This window comes from Muscardinus avellanarius, assembly GCF_963383645.1.
Source record: "Muscardinus avellanarius genome assembly, chromosome: 3".
Taxonomy (NCBI): domain Eukaryota; kingdom Metazoa; phylum Chordata; class Mammalia; order Rodentia; family Gliridae; genus Muscardinus; species Muscardinus avellanarius.
In genome coordinates this window covers 108,081,455-108,102,473 of record NC_137788.1, presented here as the reverse complement: position 1 = coordinate 108,102,473, position 21,019 = coordinate 108,081,455, and the positions used below count along the sequence as shown (strand labels likewise).

Genomic DNA, 21,019 nt, shown 5'->3' with positions numbered 1-21,019 from the left:
AGAGCACTGAAGCTGTACCCCCATAATTGTGAAGTGAAAGGTCTCTTCTATTATGGAATCTCCTCCTCTGCATTAGAAAAACATATTCAATATAAATGAGAGGTCAGGGGTGAGTGGATTGTGCTTCAAGAAAGCTTTGAATACAATTGCCATCTAGTTTTTGCAGAGTGCAAAATTCTTCTTTAAGTGAATAAATGTGTAGGGCAGGTCTCCATTTACCTTGATCAATATCTAATACCAACCTGACACATAGAATTAAATTAGAGAAACAAAACTGGATACTTTGAGACTTGAGGGCTGATTAAACTACTAGAGCTAAGAGTGGATTTAAACTCTTCCCTTATCCCATTTAAATCTAACTAGGTATAAATTCTCCATTACTGAGGAATAGAGGTGTATCTGCAGAGGTAGAGGTTCCCCTTGATGTTCTTGGACAAGGAAACCTAATCCTTTTTTCTAACACACATGGTTGCAATAGAAGTCGTTCCTCAACTGCAGTCTGGTTTTAATCTGTCGTTTCTAGCAAAGGAGGAATTGCAGGGAATGTTAAGAAGAGAGCAAAATTACCAGAACTTACCATAAAAGTGTTGATGAGAAATCAAATTTTAAACGATTGTTCAAAATTGTAAGCATGAACAGATGTAGATACATATACTGCTTGCGAAAAGTATAGGGCTATAAAAGTTTTTAATCTTAAGTATATTTAAAATTGCATCTAATACAAATGATAGCAGGAGTAAAATATAGTTATTAAAGACAGCGGTGCATCAAGAGAATTTGGTATTCTGTAGGTGAATTTTCCATAGAAACCAATTTACCATTCTATGATATACACTTTTAATGTGTTAAGCAATTTTTATGGAAACATTTCAAATGTGTATTATATAATTTTCTTTGAATACTCAGGTTCTAGCCACTTCTTTTTTCTTCTTTGGTACTGAGGCTCAAACCCAGGGCTTTGCAAATGCTAGGTAAGCACTTTACCACTGAGCTTTGTATTTTTCTCCAGCCCTTTTAAATTTTTTTTTATTTTGAAACAGGGTTTTGCTATATTGCCCAGGCTGACCTCAAATTTGCAATCCTCCTCTTTTAGGCTCCCAAGTAGCTGAGATTATAAACCTCTACCACAATAACTGGTTCATGGTTATCATTATTAAAAACATTTATTAAAATAATAAATTTATTATTGTTTAGCAATTGAGTAAGTACCTGTATACTGCTCCTCCTACAAGATGGTCGGAAGACTGCAGCTTTTTGCTTATTCTTTTCTCAATACCAAAGAACTTTTGCGCAAAAGTAAAAAAAAAAAAAAAATTAATATAACTGGTTCACTTTTTTTTTTTTTTGGTGGTACTGGGGTTCCTGGAAACCCTTCTACCTCCAGGCTACACTCCCAGGCCTAATATATGTGTGTGTGTGTGTGTGTGTATATATATATATATATTTTTTTTTTTTTTCCCTGAAACAGGGTCTCTTAAGCCAGTGTGGCTGGTTTCAAACCTGCGCCATCCTCCTGTCTCCACCTCCCAAGTGCAGAGATTACAAGCGTGTATCACCACACCGGGCTAACCGGTTCACTTTTAATAGGTCCTGTCTTTTTTGCTCTCAGTCATTTCTTCTGGCTGTTAAAAGTATATCAAAGGATAACAAGTTGTATAATCTGTTGAAATGAAATTTAGATTTAAAAGGTGCTGACTTTGTACAAGGTATAGCACTATCCTAGGCGCTGGGGCAGGAATGTAAGAATTTAAAAAATCTTACACAATTATAAAAACTAAAATTCTCGTCCATGAAACCATTCAGCTGACATTGATGTCACCAGGTCAACACTGTGGTGTAAAGTGCCATCTTTTATTTCTATTGTCTTGAAATTTGCAAACAATCTTTTTATTAATCAGGATATTTAAGTGGTCAGATTTGTGTTCTTCTTTAGTTGAGAATATGTCTTTGAAATATCTCCCATGAAAATATTGCCAATCACCTGAGTCTCTACAGGTAAGATAAAGACTACTGCTTGAGACTAAACTTGCTTGAATGTGACAGCTGTTGGTACACCACAGTGTCATCTAGCTTGTATCTTGCTACCTGGATAGCTGAATTTTGCCAATTCCAAGGATCATGTAGTTAATAATGTATCTATTAAAACATTTTAATCACTGTGTTGTGATACTTTGCTATTTGCTCTATATGAGTGCCACACATTTTAAGGCATTGATTGACAAAACTGCATTTCACAGTGGATATTGTGTATCCTGCTCCCCGAAAAGGTCTTTCAATTTGTTTTGTTTTGGGGGTTGAATCCAGGGACTCTGTACCTGATAAAGTAAATAATGGCTGAGCTATACCCTCAGCCATTATTTACTTAATTATTTATTTATGCTGGGAATTGAACTCAGGGGCATTCTACCTCTGAGCTACAGCCTGATTTTATTTTATTTATTTATTTTATTTTGAAAGCATGTCTTGCTAGTTTGCTGAGGGTATAGTTGCTGGGACTAGTCTTGAACTTGCAATACTCCTGCCTCAGTCTCCCAAGTAGTGGGATCACTACTATACCTAATACCTTTTGTTTTGTTTCTTTGTTTTCGAGACAGGGTCTCACTGAATTGCCCAGGATGGCCTCCTGGATAGCTCAGGTTACAGGCATATGCCACCACACCTGGCTCCTGGCAAAGACTCTTTCCTGTCATTCAGTAATACCACATCGGGGCTTCTCCATATCTCCTGGCTTCTTTATTTCCATCATCTGACCAAGTTCATTCCACTAACTCTGGTGGTCTCAAAGATTTCTCTGGGTTCAAGTACCATGTTTTGGAGTCCAAAATTCTCTTCCAGAGCTCTGGACTCGTTATAAAGGGCATCACATCTCAAAGTACTGCAAGCACCTCATTTTTTTGTGTGTGTGTGGTACTGGGGTTCCTGGAAGCCCTTCTCCCTCCGGGCTACACTCCCAGACCTATTTATTTATTTATTTATTTATTTATTTATTTATTTATTTATTTATTTATTTGGAAACAGGGTCTCTTAAGCCAGCAAGGCTGACTACGAACCTGCGCGATCCTCCTGTCTCCGCCTCCCAAGCGCGCAGGGATTACAAGCGTGCGCCACCACGCCTGGCATTAGCACCTCGTGTGTGTGTGTGTGTGTGTGTGTGTGTGTGTGTGTGTGTGTGTGTTGCTGGGGATTGAACCCTGGTCTTTCTACCTCCAAGTTACACCCCCCAGCCCAATATTTTATTATTTTGAAACAGGGTCTCACTATGTTCCAGAGGGCTAAGTAGCTGAGACTGCCCACGAACCCAGATCCTTGTCTCAGCCTCCCAAGTACTAGGATTACAAGTGTGTGCCAGCACGCCAGGCTAGCACCTCATGATATTTAACAGACAAAAACCAAGCTGATCTTTGTTGAAGAATTAAACTTGATTTTCTTAGCATTATTCCCTTTCACCCCGTAATTCCTTCCTAGCTTATCGTGTGTGCTTGTGCGTGCACACATGGTAGTAAGGGTTCAACCCAAAGGCGTTCTACCTCTGAGCTACACCCCCAGCCCTATTTTATTTTTATGAAACAGGGTCTAAGTTGTGTAGGGCCTAAATTGCTGAGGCTGGCGGTGAACCTGCAATCCTCCTGCTGTTTCAGCCTCCCAAGTACTAGAATTACAAGTGTGTGCCACCACACCCAGCTCCCTGCTTACTAATTACACTAATTCTACTTGAACTCCCACAGTATTGTGTACACCTGTGGGATTTTACTGTATGGTCTTCTCAAGTGTTGTCTTACGGTGCTAGGATTCAGCTCTTTAATCCTATAGGCGTTTCCTACACAATTTATCTCCTACCTCCTCCCCTTGGTATTTGCTCCTTGGACGAATATAACAAAGCACACAAAGGAATTATGACAAACGTTACCAGTTTAATTTTTACTGATTTTTTTAATCTATCGTGCAAATTTCAAGGTGCAGTAATTTAACCCACACATACAACAAAATTTCTTCCACCAGGTATCAACACCTTCCTGAAGCCGTCCCTGGACCAGGATAAAGCACCAGTAGCAACCATCAGTCCTCTCCAAACTTAGTATTTGCTCTGTAACACTCCATTCTTTAGGCTGTACGGTTCTGGCAGGCAAGGTGTGTGTCTGTCCTTCTGTGCCTCACTCATGGAACTGTACTAGGCAGAATGAATTAATTGATACCATAGGTCTTAAAGGGCCATTTAAATGTCCTTTAAGAAAACTAGGCGATTTCGTTCCCAAAGAAACTTTTAAGTTGCCTCTGGCTGGCCAGAATCAAAAGAGCAATCTACTTGACTTTCTTTCCAGTCTATGGCACTACTACTTAGAACCCCAGGTTCTCCCTGAAGGAAGACTATACAAGGAAGACTATACAAAGGAAAGGAATCCAGGGGAAACTCTAGCCCAGCCCCACCTGGTTCCAGATTCCACCAGCTTGGAAGAGAGCCCTTTGGGTCGGCAGCCCTAGACCCGCCGCAGGGGTTGCGCATGCGCAGCAAGCCAAAGGGGCCACAGGACCCGACTGCCTCTCGGAGCCGACGTCACCTCGGACCGGAAGGCTCCGCCCCCCCCCAAGATGGCGCTGCGCTCAATGCGGAAGGCGCGTGGGTGCTGGAGCTTTATCCGGGCACTTCACAAAGGACCCGAAGCTGCTCCTGCTCCCCAGGTAACCGAAGCTGGCCCTTCTCCCACCGGCGCCATTCTGCGAGCTCCCTCCCAGACCCCTCTCTTCACGCATTCTTGCCCTCTTCCCGAGCAGATCGCCGGGCCGTTTCCTTTCTAAGTGCACTCCTCTCTGACTGCCCGCCTACTCGGAGCGTGGCGACATGCGCAGAACGTGATGACGTAAGCTCCGGGAGGGAGGGGCGCGCAGCCGCTGACCACGTGGTCTTCCTGGGAGTCGCGCGCTGCCGCGGTTGCCCGGCAACGCGGGGGCCAGCTCGCCGCGCGGGACCTGGGAGCGGGCGCGGGGTCCGCGGGACTCAGGTCTGGGTGGTTTAGGTTAGTGCGGTCGCTTGTCCTCCTTCTCTGGCCGAGTGTTTGATCGCGTGTCAGTGCGCCTTCCACCTTGGTTCCTTCTCAGCGATCCTCCAGCAGGTTCTTTGAAAGAGTAACAGCCATCTGCCAACGCGCATCGACTCTTCTGTCGGTCGCCAACAGTACTGCTCCTGCCATTCCGCTCCTGGCGCTAAGAGCAGGATGCAGCCTTCCACCAATCTGTACTTGGATTTTACCCTCTTGGCAGAAAGGGCAGGGTATGCTCTTTCACTCATTCAGACATTTACCAGTCTATTGGAATATTGGAAAGCGCAGTGTCAGACTAAGTTAATAGAGATCCAAGGCTTTGTCTGCCACTTGCTGTGTTACAAGTCACAGTCTCTCTGGCCCTATTTTGTTTAACAACTTGGGAGGAAATACAGTTGGACTGATTGACATGGTAACGTTCATTTAAGCTTTGCAAAATCGGTGGCTCCGTGAATATGAAGACAAAGTAAATCAGTGAGAGAGAATGAAAAACAAGATTTAAATTTAGCTTATTTTCCCTCATCCTATAACATACTTAATTTTCTGAACTTCTCCTTTCTTCACTGATGTGACCCTCAGAAGATTCTTGTAAGCATAATGGACAAAATACACTGGAAGGCAAAACAAACAAGTTTTCAAATGTTATTTTAAATTTTAGGAAGTGATGTTAAGTAAGAATTGATTCTTAGTTAGATCATCAAATCTTTTTCTTGAAATTTGTGGGTTTGATTCTTCAGGACCAGAATTAATTGGTTATTTCTAGCCAGTGGCATATTAAAATGTATGCAACTGAGGTAACAAAGCCCTGGATACAAACTTCTTTTCATTCCAAACTGAAGAATTGATGATGCCATCGGAGTAGAAAAGCAAAGGAAAAAAAAAAGCAAATTAGAGCCCACTAATGATTGCCCAGGGAAATTTAGGGTGTTAAGTACTTATAAATGCTAAAGAAAAGGTTTTTTAAGCCTCTACTATTGTTTTAGTGGCATTTATGAATTGTTTTATTCTTAAAATTAATCAATTGTTAATCTAGATTGTTTCAAGATGTAGAATTTCCAGAACATATTAGTGTTTCCAAATTTTTAATGTAGCTTTGAGTAGAATAAGGATTAAATGTGAAAATGTTTTTTCCTGAAGTATAAAATTACATATTATTTCAGTCATTAAAAATGATGGTTGAAAAAATGAATGCTGTCTTTAGAAACATTAATGGAGTAAAAATACAAATTATATTCATAATATGATTATAATATTACATTTTTATATATAAGTCCTTATACAAATATGTACACAGAAAAAAAGACTGGAAGAAAACAACCATTCTTAACTTTTTTGTTGTGTGTTCGTCTTCCTAAATAGTGGATTAAAGGCAATTTGTTTTCTTTAAGCATTATTTTTCATATGTTCTAAATTAAAGATATATCATTTTTATAACCAGAAGAAATTTGAAACCATAAATCTCCATACAAAACTGTAGTCATCAATACTGTTTGTGGTATTTTAGGTTTCTGTGAGAGATACTTGTCCTACAGTGCTGTTATTAAAATGGCCTTAGAGGGGACCACTAAAAATTTATGGCCACTTTTCCTGTGTGTATCTTCTTTTTCTCTTAAAAAGCTTTCTTTGAAGTCAAAGGGATTTTGTGAACAGATGCAGAAATATGTGAAGGAAGAATTGGATTCTTAAGCCAGATGCATTAGACATTTTTATGATATCTCATAACCTTTGTAGAAAAAATTATTTTGCAAGAGTATATTATAATAGAAAGAAATGTGTATTTATCATATGGATGATTTTATCAAAACCAAGAAATAGTGAAGTTACTTGTTACTGGTTTGGGCTATGTACTTACCCCCTGAGGTAGGAAGCAAAAGTGGATGAGCTATTAGAAGCTACCACTATTCAAGTATTGTGATTCTTAAGCTGTTTTAATGTTTGAGGGATTTTTTTTTTTAAAGACAATTATCTTGGGTAAAAAGCTTGGCATTGGGCATCTTTATCTCAGATACAGGCTTTTGCTCCTCAAGGGTAGATGTAAACTCAATTTCAAATTATGGAGATAAGGCCTGAGGGGCTATGGATATACCTCAGTGATAGACCCCTTGTCTAGCAAGAAAGAAGCCCTGGATTCAATCCCCAGTAATGAAAAAAAGGGGATGGGAGGGAGCGGGGAGAACAGGAATAGCAATGTAACACATCACCGTACTCATTCATTGTGGGGATGTCTACAATTTATATGAAAATGGTTTATTTTGCCAGGTGTTGCTTGACAGAAAACTGTTGAAATCTGACAAGATGGGGGAGTAGTCACAGAGTCAGAGGAATGAAAATCTGACATGTTATGTTTAAATGCAATGGTATTAGGTAAATTTAAGCCTGTCATCATTAGCCAAACACAAAATGCATACTTTTCTAAGCCCTAATTCATGATTGTATTGAGCAGAGTGAAATATTGTTGGTTAGATTTTTCCAAGAACAAGCATAATCAGTTGAAGTATAAAATATCACATTTTAATGCAGTTGGACAACACAACATGCTTCTTTATTAGCCATCCTTAGACTAGGTTTGGTCAGTATAACATACTATTTCTGCTGTTAAAGGACACTAAGTATAGCCACTAGCTAAAGATACTATATCTGTACAAAGAGGCAATGTATTAAATATCTGATCTTACTGAACTGGTAGCGCAAGTCTATAATACCAGTACTTGGAAGACTGAAATGGGAGGATGACAGGTTCGAGAACAGTGCACGGAACTTAGACCCTATTTCAAAATAAAATATAAAAAAGGTTAGAGGTATAGCTCAGAGACAAAACTTTCTTGGGTTCAATCCCTAATATAAATAAATAAATGACTGATCTTATGTTTCTTTCTTTTTTTTTTTTGCGGGTCTGGGGATGGAACCCAGGGGCATTCAACCTCCGAGCTATACCCCATGCCCTATTTTTTATTCTTCATTTTGAAACAGGGTCTCACTGAGTTGCAGAGGGCCTCACTAAGTAGTAGCTGAGGCTGTCTGCAAACTGCAATCCTCCTGTCTCAGCCTCCCAAATGCTGGGATTTACAAGCGTGTGCCACCACGCCCAACTCTTATTTATTTCTTATTACAAGCTTTTTAAACTTTTTTTTGGTTTAAAGTAATTTTAGGTTTATGAAGTTGCAAAATTAGCTCCAAGAATTTTTGTATAGCCTTCACCAATCTTTGCCTTGTATAGTCATAATACAGTCATCAAACCAAAAAATTAACATCAATACATACTATTACTCAGTGCATACTATTTGATCTATTGGCCTAATTCAAATTTCACTAGTTTTTCCACTTATGATTTTCCTGGTTCCGAATCAAATTCAGGATCTCATACTGTATTTAGTTGCTATATCTTCTCCAGTCTATGACCCTTTCTCAATCTTTCTTGACCTTGGTACTGTGTGTGTGTGTGTGTGTGTGTGTGTGTGTGTGTGTGTGTTATTGGGGTTGGAACTCAGGGGCTTTCTACCTCCGGGCTCTACTCCCAGACCTATTTTATATTTTTATTTGGAAACAGGGTCTCACTAAGTTGCTCAGAGCCTCACCAAGTAGCTGAGACTGGCTTCAAACCTGTGTGATCCTCCTCTCTCAGCCTCCTAAACACTGGGATTACAAGCGTGTGCCACCACACACGGCTGACCAATGATTTCTCATGATTAGACTGAGATTATGGATTTTGGAGCAACTATACAGAAGAGAGCACCTTATTTTAAACTTGAGGAAATAGGTTTTAAATAGTTTAAATAGTTAAATAACCTGCTCAATGTCATCCAGTTAATTAAAGGTAAGATTGGAATGGTTAATTTTACTTTGGCCATTTCATTCTGTATTTTGCAGTTAATGTTTTTTTTTTTTGGAGTAGGTTTCTGTGATCCTAATGGCATTAAGTTGGGGTAATATTCTCAGTGAGTTTCCTTTACCTCTTCTCTGCCACTATTGACCATGCACCAGGAAACATGAGCTAAAAAGCTTGGAGACCTTTCAGGAGCTGCTGTAACTGCCTGGGAGTTTTACTGGTTGATAACTGCCAGTTCAATCAGGATGCTTCATCATTGTGCTTTTCTTAAATGGTGCAAATGGGTTGAATGAATCCACCCCGCAGCTCCTTTATTTATTTATTTTTTTCCTGTGGTACTGGTACTGAGGATGGAACCCAGGGGCATTCTACCTCTGAGCTACACCCTCAAGTCCTACTTTATTTTTTTATTCTTTTAATTTTGAAACAAGGTCTCACTGAGTTGTGAAGGCCCTCACTAAGTAAATGAGACTGTCCTCCAATCCAGAACTGCGATCTTCTAGTCTCTGCCTCCCCGATGGATGCTGGGGTTACAAGCGTGCGCCACCACGCCCGGCCCCTATAGCTCCTTTTAATCTCAGTCCATTAGTAGTCCATTTGTTTAAAATGCTCCTTAGGTTGGTTGCCCATGTGAACTGGCTGAAGTTTATATAAATACTAGTAATTTCAGTTCTTTGAAAAATTTGTTTAAGCAACTAATAAAAATGGTGACTGCTGAAAATATAGAGAAGGAAGACTATATAGATGCTGAGAATTTATGCTAGCGATTCCTAGAGTGATGCTGCTGATCCCCATTTTTTTTTCCCTCGGTATACCTTTTGTATAACAGCAAATTGCAGAAGGACTGTCTATAGATACTGATGCAGATACACATGTGCGCCTATACACGCATTTCCCTATATCTTTCAGAAAAGGAACAATTTAGTTAATGCCTGTTATGAGCTTCATGGTATGTGCTCTGCATACTTTATTTTATTTACTTTTTCCAACTAGCTTTTAAATATGATTCTATCCATTTTATGAAAGAAGAAACGAAGACTCAAAGAGATGAGGTAATTTTTCTAAGTTACAGAACTAGTAAAGAGGACAGCCAGGATTCACACCCCGATCTGCCTATACTCTCGCACTTGATTAGTGGTCCTCTCTTATTAGTGAAATCTTACATAAATCCCTGTTAAATAAGACAGGTCAAAGAAAAACCGTTGTGATTTAAGAAGTAGAGGAGTATCTACTACCCCGCTTGTTGGATTTCTCCCTCCTCCTGTTCTCCTGCCATACAACCCAGGGGCCCTTGAGGTAGTGCCATGTCAACTTAGGTTTCTTAAGATGTGGTTTGAAAAACACCACAGGTGCCCTAAACATCCAGGTGAGTTTCTTGACCAGGACCACATATGATAAATGAGTGTTTTGTTTTCTTTTATTTTGTTTTGGTGGTACTGGGGATGGAACCCAGGGGCCTTCTACCTCCGGGCTACACTCTCAGACCTATTTTATATTTTATTTGGAAACAGGGTCTCTTAAGCCAGCCGAGACTGGCTTCAAACCTGTTTGATCCTCCTGTCTCAGCCTCCCGAGTGTGGGGATTACAAGCGTGCACCACCGCACTTGGCTAGAAGGAATATTTTTAAGGAGTTTCCCTGTAAATGTGTGGTTTGGGAGTATTTACTTTGATATGCATGTATTTTTATTTTTATTTTATTTTATTTATTTTTTTTAATTTTTTATTGGTGCACTGCATTCATACATCATATCCCACTAGATACAAACTTTTGTAGACATACATGCACACATCGCCCAGTCAGCCCCCACCCGATCCCCATCCCATTCTCTCCCTATCCCTCCCTCCCATGCTTGGCTTAGCAGTTGACATCTAGTATTATAGCAATTTATCCAAACTTAAAAATGATAATCTCACATAACAGTTTCATTTGTCTGATACCAAGCTTTTGATGACTTAAAGATAACATTTCAATATTTCTTTTTACTTTCTTTCTTACCAGAGAATATTTTTTTCTATTTTTTTTTTTTTGGTGAAACTATCATATATTTATATATTTATTTTTCAGAAAAAAAATCTATCCTAATATGGAATATGAACTCTAGATACCCACAACGATCTTGAAAAAGAACAAAGCTAGAAGATATATATTTTCTGATTTCAAACCATATAAAGCTACAATAATTGAAACAGTGTAGTACTGCTATAAAGGCAGATATATAAACCATTGGAGTTAAATACAAGCCTAGAGCTAAACTCTTCCCTATATTGTCAAGTTATTTTTGACAAGGTTTCCACGAACATTTGGTGGTGGAAATAATAATCTTTTAGCTAAATATTGTTGAAAAATAATAATTACATGGAAAAGAATAAAATTGGACCCTTACCTAATCCCATATACAAATATTAACTCAAAATAGATAAAAGACCTAAATATAAATCTAAGACTATAAACTTTTAGGAGAAAATCTGGGTCATAAAACCTCACAACATTGAAATTGGCAGTGATTTCTTGGATATGATTTCAATGGCACAGGCAACAGAAGAGTATACAAACTCCCTAAAAAATAAAAAAATATATTGTATATCCAAAGACAATGTAAACAGAGTTAAAAGTTACTAATAGAATTGGATAAAATATTTTCAAATGCTATATCTGAAGGTATATTAATATTCCAACTAGAAATCCTAAAAATTAACAATAAAGGCAAACAATACAATTTAGAGATAGGTAAAAGACTAACATAAATAATGAATCTCCACAGATAACCAATCTTAGTTGTCTGTTGGATGGAAAAATCTTATTTCTCTGGTTCTGGTGTGTGTTACCTATTTCTTCTTTGTAGTTAATCTCTTTGAGTATTTTCTCTAGTGCTGGTTTTGAAGACATAAATTCCTTCAGTTTCTGTTTGTCATGGAAGCTTCTTATTTCTCCATCTAATTTGATAGAAAGTTTTGCTGGGTAGAAAATTTTTGGCTGGAAGTTATTTTCTTTCAGAGTTTGGAATATGTTACTCCAAGCCCTTCTGGCTCTCATGACTTGGTTTGGGAAGTCTGAAGTGATTCTAATTGGTTTGCCTCTGAATGTCACTTGGCCCTTTGTTTTTGTTGCCTTTAAGATTCTCTGCTTGGCTTCCACATTGGTCATTTTGACAATTATGTGGCGTGGGGATCCTCTTCTCCGATCCTGTCTAAAGGGAGTTCTATAAGTTTCCTGGACCTGTATATCAACCTCTTGCTCTATGTTTGGAAAATTTTCTGCTATTACTTCCTTGAAGAGATTGTTGATCCCTTTGGTTTCACTTTCTTTTCCCTCCTCTATTCCAATTATTCTTAGGTTAGCTCTCTTAAAATGGGCCCATATTTCTTCAATATCAGATTCCTGCTGTCGGATATTTTTTTCTAGGTTAGAAACTATGCATTCATTTTTGGAATGATCATCTTCTAAGAGCGAGATTCTGTTCTCCATGTGGTCCAATCGGTTGTTTGTGCTTTGAATTGAGGCCTTTACTTCATTAATTGCATCCTTTATCTCTTTTTGGCTCTCTCTGAGTTCTTTTCGAAGCACCTCTATTATTTCTACAGTTATTTTCCTGATTTGATCTTCTAGAAATCTCTGATTTTCTGTTTTATCGGGTTCTGATGTTGTGGGGTTGTGAGCATTCATTGCTCTAGTATTATTCCTCTTTCCCATGATTTTGGAAGTTTGTGCCTTCTCTGGGTTCTTCCCTTGGGTCACTATGACTTCACTTAAGGTGTTCTGGATCTCGAGTCAGTAGTATCTCAGACCCCACTACTCCTTTACTGGGTTGTATCACAGAGTCTCTGACCCAGAGAGTCGATAGAGGCTGCTTTAGACTGTGGGGGGTGCCAGGTTGCACGTTCTCCTATGGTGTGATATCTCTGCCACCGCCACTCTCCCACTGGGTCAAGTCCCAGGGAGTACAGTACTGGGATTTCTCCTCTATGGCCCACAATTTGACTCACTGTTCTTGAGTACGCAGATGTAGCCGTACTGGACTTGGTGAATTCGCTGCTGCTGCCGCCGGTGGCAATATGGCGCCGCTGCTACGCCCTCGGCCGTGAGGCTGGCGTACTTCTTGTTGGTTTTGATTTCCACTCTGAATCCCTGCAGCGTGTGCTGAGCTCAGCCACTGGTAGCTTTAGATGTTCCTTCGCCGAGAAATCCCGCCTGGCTGTTCCGCAGCGGCTCACCTCGGCTTGCTGTAGCTGTCCAGTGAAATTGCCGCTGCCGCCGGCAGTATGACGCTGCTGCCGCATCCTTGGGCGTGAGGCCGGTGTATCTCCTCTGTGGCTCTGAGCTCTGTTCTCAGTCCGCTTTCTCTCTGGAGCCTGGTGATTTTTTTTTTGTTGTTTCTCTGGTGATGGTGTTTTCTGGCTATGAAAGGCGCTGATTTTGTGGTAATGGAGATTGGTTGTTAGCGGGGCTCTTAAGCCCCGCTTTTTTCGGTCGCCATCTTCCCGGAAGTCCTGTATTTAGATCTATGCATATATTTTTATAACTAAAATTTAATACACTATATTAAGCTATATCAGTACATGAAATAAAAGCTAACATTTTTCCTTCCTTCTCTTTCTTCTTTCTCACAGCTCATTTCTACATAATATGCTGATCTTTCTGCACAAAGCCAATGCTACACATTCACTTTTGGTCACTCTCCGTAGCCTGGCCTTTAGCCTCCTCACAAACATCATTTAACCCAGTTCTGCTCTTGATCGCGCCCTACCCCTACCACTGAGCGGTTCAGGAGTTTCTCTTCTATGCAATCTGAGGCCCAATCTTTCTCCTAAATGTCCTCAGGAAAAAAATGTACTCATTTAGGACAGAAGCCGCTCTGCCTTTGTGGGATGCTTGCTGCAGAGAGATAATTTACAAGCACAGAGATGATACATTGACTTCAGCTTGACTTAATTTGACTCTGCTCAGGCATTTACTGTTTTCTGTATGTGTCATTTCTTAGTAATACCATATATTTTATTGCCAGTTGGGGCCTAATACTTTTTGTTAAGTTCCCTGCTTACTGAATAAAGCAAGGTCATATCTAGGTCTTGCACTGACCACCATCTGTGTTCTGTTGGTCCTCAGATCTTTTACTACAATTCATGTGTAGCTCTTTGCTTTGGCACAGTCTTTCTTGATTCTTTTGAGCTGCCCCCATTTCCCGCTGAGCTTTACTTCTGGTTGGCTCATGAACTGGCTTTTGTTTTCCCTTTTGCCTCATAAGATGCAAGATGTGGAGTCAGGCTGACCTGATTTCTAACCCATGAACTCACACCTTCCACTTCTGCCTCCATTACTGTCTGTACCAGGACAGTAGCTAGTGCTCAGGGCCGCCCATTTCTCCTTCACATTCCCGCACTCTTATTTTGTGGGTCACTCATTGCAGTGTCAGACAACTCCACTGATGGTGGAAACTTTGGATTTTTTTTTTTTTTTGCCCCGTTTCTTGGGGGTGATAGTTGTACATTTTTTCAGCAAGATAGTTCGAATTATAAATAAAATAGCAAAGCTCACCGTGTAAAACATCTTTAGTAGAAACTATATTCTTCATTAGTAATATCCTATTTAAATACAGTACTTTGTAATTTATAAAATGTTTCACATGTTTTCATCTAATCATGAGTATAACATATACAGTTGGACTATTTAGCCATGTAACCCTTTGGTACTAATGATTGAACCCAGGGGCATTCTACCTCCAAGCTGCACCCCAAGCCCTATTTTATTTTTTGTATTGTTTGATCCTCAAGTTGCTGAGAATCTCACTGAGTTGCTAAGGTTGGCCTCATACCTGTGATTCTCCTGTCTCAGTCTCGGATTGCAGGCATGTACACATGTGCTGCTGCTGTCTAAAACTTTTACTCACTAATTAACTTTACTATGTGGGTGTTCTCTCTCTCTCTCTCTCTCTCTCTCTCTCTCTCTCTCTCTCCCTCTCTACCAGTTTTGTAGTGATAATGAATCTAAATAAATAAATATCAATGTTCTCTCAAGTTTTAGTTCAGTAGGTATTATCCTTTTCTAAAATTAGTTTAATTTTTAACTCATTTTTTACCTTGGTTTGCTAGGATTGCAATAATTTGTTATAACAATGTGGGAGGGGCAGATATAATAATAATAAACATTGGTTGGATGCTTGCCATGTGCCCAGCATAGTTCTAAAGCACTTCAAGTGCATTAGCTCACACAGTCCTCACAACTTCATGAAGCTGTAAGTGTTAACATTAGCCCCATTGTTTGGAGGAGGATGCCAGGAGGGTGCATGCCTCACCCAAGGTCATGTAGCTAGTAAGTGTCAGAGCCAACATGTAAACCCAGGTAGCCTGGTTCCAAACCCCGTGTGCTATCTATAATAAAACAGTAGCAAACTGACACACTAATTTGCTGATAACTACCTTGTGGCTTTGAAACCTGCTCCATGAAAGCCACTTTATATATCTTGGCACAGTGACATGTGGAGTAGAAATTATAAATCATCCTTTGTTGTTGCTGTTCCTATGGTCTTGTTTGTCTGGGTGAATTATGAGAAAGGAGCAAAGCTGTCTTGTAAATTTCTCTGTGTCTCTACTTGGCTACTGCCACTAGTATCACCTTGGATAATATAGGGCTTTTAACACATGAGTCCCAAGGTACATGTAGGAAGTTCTATTTATTCACAGCCTAGAGCTGAAAGGTCACCTGGGCAGAGCCCTGCAGGCAGAGGGGAGGTGGTGAGTGCGAACACTGATGGATGATCAGGGGACCGCTATCTAGGGCCTAGTTGCGATTTATGGCTGGAGTGCTTTCTTTAAGAAGTAGCAGAAGTACTAAGGGAGAAGGTAGGAGAGATGAAAGCAATTAGTGCTGTGGGAAGAGTTTTCTCTGAAAGATTATCATTTGAAGGTGTTCTTAAAAAGAACTAATTAGTTTACTAATTTTAGAATATTAAGGTGAATTATCACCACTGAGTATATTAATTAGGATACTGATGAAGGTTTAAAATTAACACCATTGAACATAGTGGGTTATATGCACCCATCTAAGGGCTCCTTATGAACTGTTCTTTAAACTCCCCGTGAACAGTGACCGTATGGACCATCTCCTTTATATACCTGCAGTCAGTGTTTGCTCCCTGTGTTACTGTGGACTCGAGTGGGAAGTAGGGAATGTAATAGTGAGAAGAAATGGAGATCAGGAGAGCTCTACTTATTTAATAATTTGTCTTTTAAATCAACTTAGAATAATCACAGAACTACTGTGGAATATCACATCTGTCAGAGATGAAAATTGATTGTAACTTACTCCTCATAAATCATAAATCTGTGTGCTTTAACACATACCACAGACTGGGTAGCTTAACCAGACATTTATTCTTCACAGTTCTGGAAGCTGGGAAGTCCAAGGTCAGGTGCTTGCATATTTCACGGCTGAGGAGGGCTTCCTTCCTAGTTCATAGACCACTGTCTTCTTGCTCTATCCTCACATGGTGGGAGGGGCAAAAGAGTTCTCTGCGGTCTCTTATGAGGGCACTAATCTCATTCATGAGGGTTTCCCCCTCAAGGTTTAATCGCCTCCCAAAGGACCCATCTCCAAATACCATCACATTTGGAATTAGATTTCAAAATAAGAATTTTGAGGAGTCACAAACATTACCTCTTTCAATGTGTGACTTCAATGGCCTGACATCTTGTAAAGTCTAGGACCAGTTGCCATAAATCTTTAAAATGTCTTGGAAATTCCAGTATTTCAACATGTACATGACATATAACAGTTTTTCACATTCTAAAATGAAACCAAAATTCTTTAGCAGACCATGTGTCCTTAATTTTTGATTGAGAATACATTAACATATCTATGACTCAAGTGGAGACACAGCTTGCCTTCTGGTCTTATTTTTTCTGTGTAAATAACAGACATTTTGTTCAGGGTTCCATGATACCCATCTTCTTGAAAGTCACATGCCAACCTTTAGATCAACCTGTGGATATGGGGTCACCCAGCTTCCATCAGACCACATGTTGGGAGGAATGGAAAGAGAGAGAAGAATGGCTATTTCAAAGGAAGCAACAAAGCCATACCCACTGATGGGATTACTGTCACATTTTCCTTCTACAGTGAGATCAAGAAAGGCAAAGTGGGAAAATACTTAAAATCAGGGTCTTTTAAACCTTTCTAGGTTCACACCCTGGGGAGAGGCAAGGGTTGAAGAATCCAAAGAAGAGATAGAAAGAAGAACGAGTCATTAGAGTGTAGGTGTAGTGATTACAAGGGGGTAGAAAACTTCAAGGAAGAAATGAAGCTGTTATCGCTTAGCGTTTACAATTGGTATATCACTAACAATATTAGCAACAATAGCTTCAGAAGGGTTATTGGTGTTAGAGACCAGAGGTGAGAAAGTGAGGGTTTCTGTTTGGAGGAGCCCAAATGATCAAGAAGTGTCATGGAGGGTGAAGGGAGCTCTAAAGAATGATTTTACCAAGTGAATATTTTTGAGGTGGGGCCTTTTAGGATAGAAGAAACTTAAATGTGATTGTAGGAGCAAGTAAGATGGGAAGGTTGAAGATGAAGGAGATAAATATAAGAAAGGCAGTACAGAGCAAATGATTAAGTTTTAGGAGCCACATCAACTCTAAGGCTGGGAGGAAGGTAGAGGTGGAAATGGGTCTAGTGAGCTTTCTGGGAATAACATGAGAATCTGAAGGGCATTGTTATTTCAGGGAACTTAAGCCCCAAGGAGATAGATGGTAAAGGTTGATGGTTTTGTGTTTGAAATCTAAAGTTAGATTCTGTCCACTTGAATCCAAGTTTTTCACTTGATGATTGGGTAATGGAAGTTGAAGTCCTTGGGAAAGTTACTGAACTTCACTGTTTGTTCAGTTTTACCTGTAAAATGAAGAAGAGCATAGAGTTAAAAGTTTGAATTCTATAGTTAGACTGCCAAGTTTAGAACTAGGAAGCTCTATTAATTACTAGTAGTGACTTTTTCAAGATATTTAACTTTTCTGTCCTTAATTTTTCCATCTGTATAAACACATTAAAAAGTGACCTTAAAAAATTATTCTTAGGGCCAGGCGTGGTGGCACATGCTTGTAAATCACAGCATTCAGGAGGCTAAGACAGGAGGATTGCGGTTCGTGGACATCCTCAGCTACTTAGTGAGGCCCTTTGCAACTCAGTGAGACCCTGTTTCAAAATAAAGAATAAAAAATAGGGCTGGGGGTGTAGCTCAGAGGTAGAATGCCCCTGGGTTCCATCCCCAGTACCACACACACACAAAAATTACTATTAGAATTAAATGAGTTAGTCTGTATAGGGATCTAGAACAGTACTGGGTATATTTTTGTATAAGTTTGTTTAAAGGATTTGGTAAGCAAGAGTTAGAGCCTAACTGAATTGTAAGCCATGCATTAAACTTATAATCAATTCTGCATCATTTGAGATTTTTCACCTAACCAGTTCAATTAGTAAGGCATTTAAGTGTGAAACGAGTTATCTTTGATCCAGGATTGGAGTTTTGCTTGCCTATTTGGACATAATGGTAAAGGGAGCTGAGGTTACTCATAGTCTCTACGTGATTGACCTTGGAGTCAGGCTGGGAAGGGAAGAAGAGAGGGCAGATAGGGACTGTTGCATTGGGGGGGGGGATGGGAAAATTAAAGTCTCAGATATCTAAATGAACTTGAAGAGCAGATATAGCAGAAATGAAAGCATGAGAGAATCGAATGGTAGAAGGTTACCCACGGAGTAGAGTATTGGCATGTATGATGTCAACAGTGGAGGGATTCTGTGTTTAGGGTATGAGATGGGAATAAAGGATAGAAATCGAAGAGATCAAATGACTGTGTTGAGGGCTAGTATATTGGGTAGATAGTGATAAACTTTCTTGGATAATCAAAATTGGAATAGAAAGAGAACCAGATACCCTTAATCAATTTAAGGGAATATTCAAGAGGTGGGAAAATAACAAATAAGGACTGAAAAGAGTAAATATCTACTTTTATTTGAATATAACATCCTACAAGATGTTATATCCAAATCTGGTAAATCTTTTCCTTATCTCTATTTCATGGAAGTAATAAAGTCATAAATATTTTTATATGTATTTATTATTCATCAAATATTTGTTGAATACTTAGTGTGTACTAGGTTTTAGAGATAGACCAGTGAAACACACAAAACTTACATTCTACTAGTAGAGAAGGACAACAAGCAAGTAATTAAAATACATAGTGTATTAGGTGATAGTAAGTGATAAGGAGAAAAAATAAATCAAGGTCAGGAAAGGAGGACTGCCAAGGGGTATTGCAGTTTTACATTAGGTAGTCAGCAAAATCCACCAAGAAGGTAAGTTTTTTTATTTTTCAGTACTGTGGGTTGAACCCAGGGCCATTCTACCTCTGAGCTACACCCCTACCCCTATTTTTTATTCTCTGTTTTGAAACAGGATCTCACTAAATTGCAAAGGGCCTCCCTCAGTAGCTGAAGCTGTCTGCGAACCTGTGATCCTCCAGCCTTAGCTTCCCAAGTACTGGGATTACAAGCGCCACCACGCCCAGCTGAAGGGGAAGACATGTACATGTCTTTTTGACATGTACATGGCAGATATCTAGAGGAAGAGCACTCTCGGAAGAGGAAGAAGAATGGAAAGGCCCCGATGCAGGTCTTAACTGGAAATGTCTGAAGAATAGCAAGGTTGCCAGTGTGACTGAAGGAGAGTGAGCATTTCTCTATTTATTAAGTACTACACAGTTGTCCCTCAGTGCACTCAGGGGATTGGCTCCACAACCCTTTGCAGACACTAAAATCCACAGGGCTCAGGTTCCTCATATAAATAATGATACCATGTTTGCCTACACACTCCTTTCATACTTTTAATCATCTGTAGACTTATAGTAACTATTGCAATGTAAATGCTATGTAGATAGTTGTTACATTATATTATTTAGGGAGTAATGACAAAGTTTGTATAGGTGCTTTTTTTTTTTTTTTTTTTTTTTTTTTTTTTTACACTATAGGGAATGGAACCCAGGGGCATTCTACCTCTGAGCTACACCCCCAGCCTTATTTTTTATTCTTTATTTTGAAACAGGGTCTCACTGAGTTGCAAAGAGCCTCAATAAATATTAGCTGAGGCTGTCTGCAAACTGTGATCCTCCCATCTTAGCCTCCCAAATGCTGCGATTGCAAGCATGCACCACCGCCCCGGCTTTGTATAGGTGCGTTTTTTAAAGAACATTTCTAATCCACAGAACCTGCAGACATGGAAAGCTGAATACATAGCACTTACTTTTTTCTAGATGCTTTTCTAAAAACTTTTGTCATATTTTATAGATTAACGTGTGTGTGTGTGTGTGTGTGTGTGTGTGTGTGTGTATATATATATATATATATATATATATATTCACACATGCGTACACTCACACATACATACAAACTACATTATCATTTATGAAAATAGTAGCTGGGTGTGGTAGCGCACGCTTGTAATCCCAGCATTTGGGAGGCTGAGACCGGAGGATCGTGGTTCGTGGACAGCCTCAGCTACTAAGTGAGGCCCTCTGCAACTCAGTGAGACCTGGTTTCTAAATAAAGAATAAAAAAAATAGGGCAGGGGGTGTAGCTTGGAGGTCGAATGCCCCTGGGTTCCATCCCCAGACCCACCAAAAAAAAAAAAAAAAAAAAGAAAAAAAAGAAAAAAAAAAGAAAGAAAATAGTGATCAGGAATCCTATCTTTATTTCTTCACTGAATATCATAGTCTGTACTTGCAGGCAAATTCAATTGGGAAGCCAAATTATGAATAAGATATTTTGATGGCTATGGAATCAGAGCAAAGGGAGTTCGTTGAATCACGTTAATGGCTAGGGTAGTTAAGCTACAGTCACTCAGACATCCATCTCAGGGTGGAACATGCCTGCCGGCCTTTGTCATACCCCACTTCCCTTGGGTAGTTTTTATAGCACAGGTTTCCTCAGACCTTCTTTTTGTAAGTTTCTACCCCTCAAGTGATGGGGTAGAACTTCTGTAGACTTGTTAAATGTGCCTAATCTTGTTTGTACATTTTGTCCTCAAAGTTCTTTTACTTTGAAGCATTAGTCTTACCTTTGACTAAAATGTGGATCTTTTACCTTGGAAAATATGTGTGTAGACACATTCTCAA

General features: G+C 39.5%; 1 protein-coding gene across 3 annotated transcripts in view; it reads left to right on the top strand.

Moving 5' to 3' along the window:
- Positions 1–4,587: 4,587 nt before the first annotated feature.
- WARS2 (tryptophanyl tRNA synthetase 2, mitochondrial) overlaps positions 4,588–21,019 on the top strand; it is a gene marked incomplete at both ends in the record, with an annotated part of 81,360 nt that continues 64,928 nt past the window's right edge. For all 3 annotated transcript variants that reach the window (XM_080690999.1, XM_080690998.1, XM_080690997.1), the window contains one exon: positions 4,588–4,677. In XM_080690999.1, the coding sequence (XP_080547125.1) occupies positions 4,588–4,677 (90 nt within the window). The remainder of the gene's footprint in view (positions 4,678–21,019) is intronic.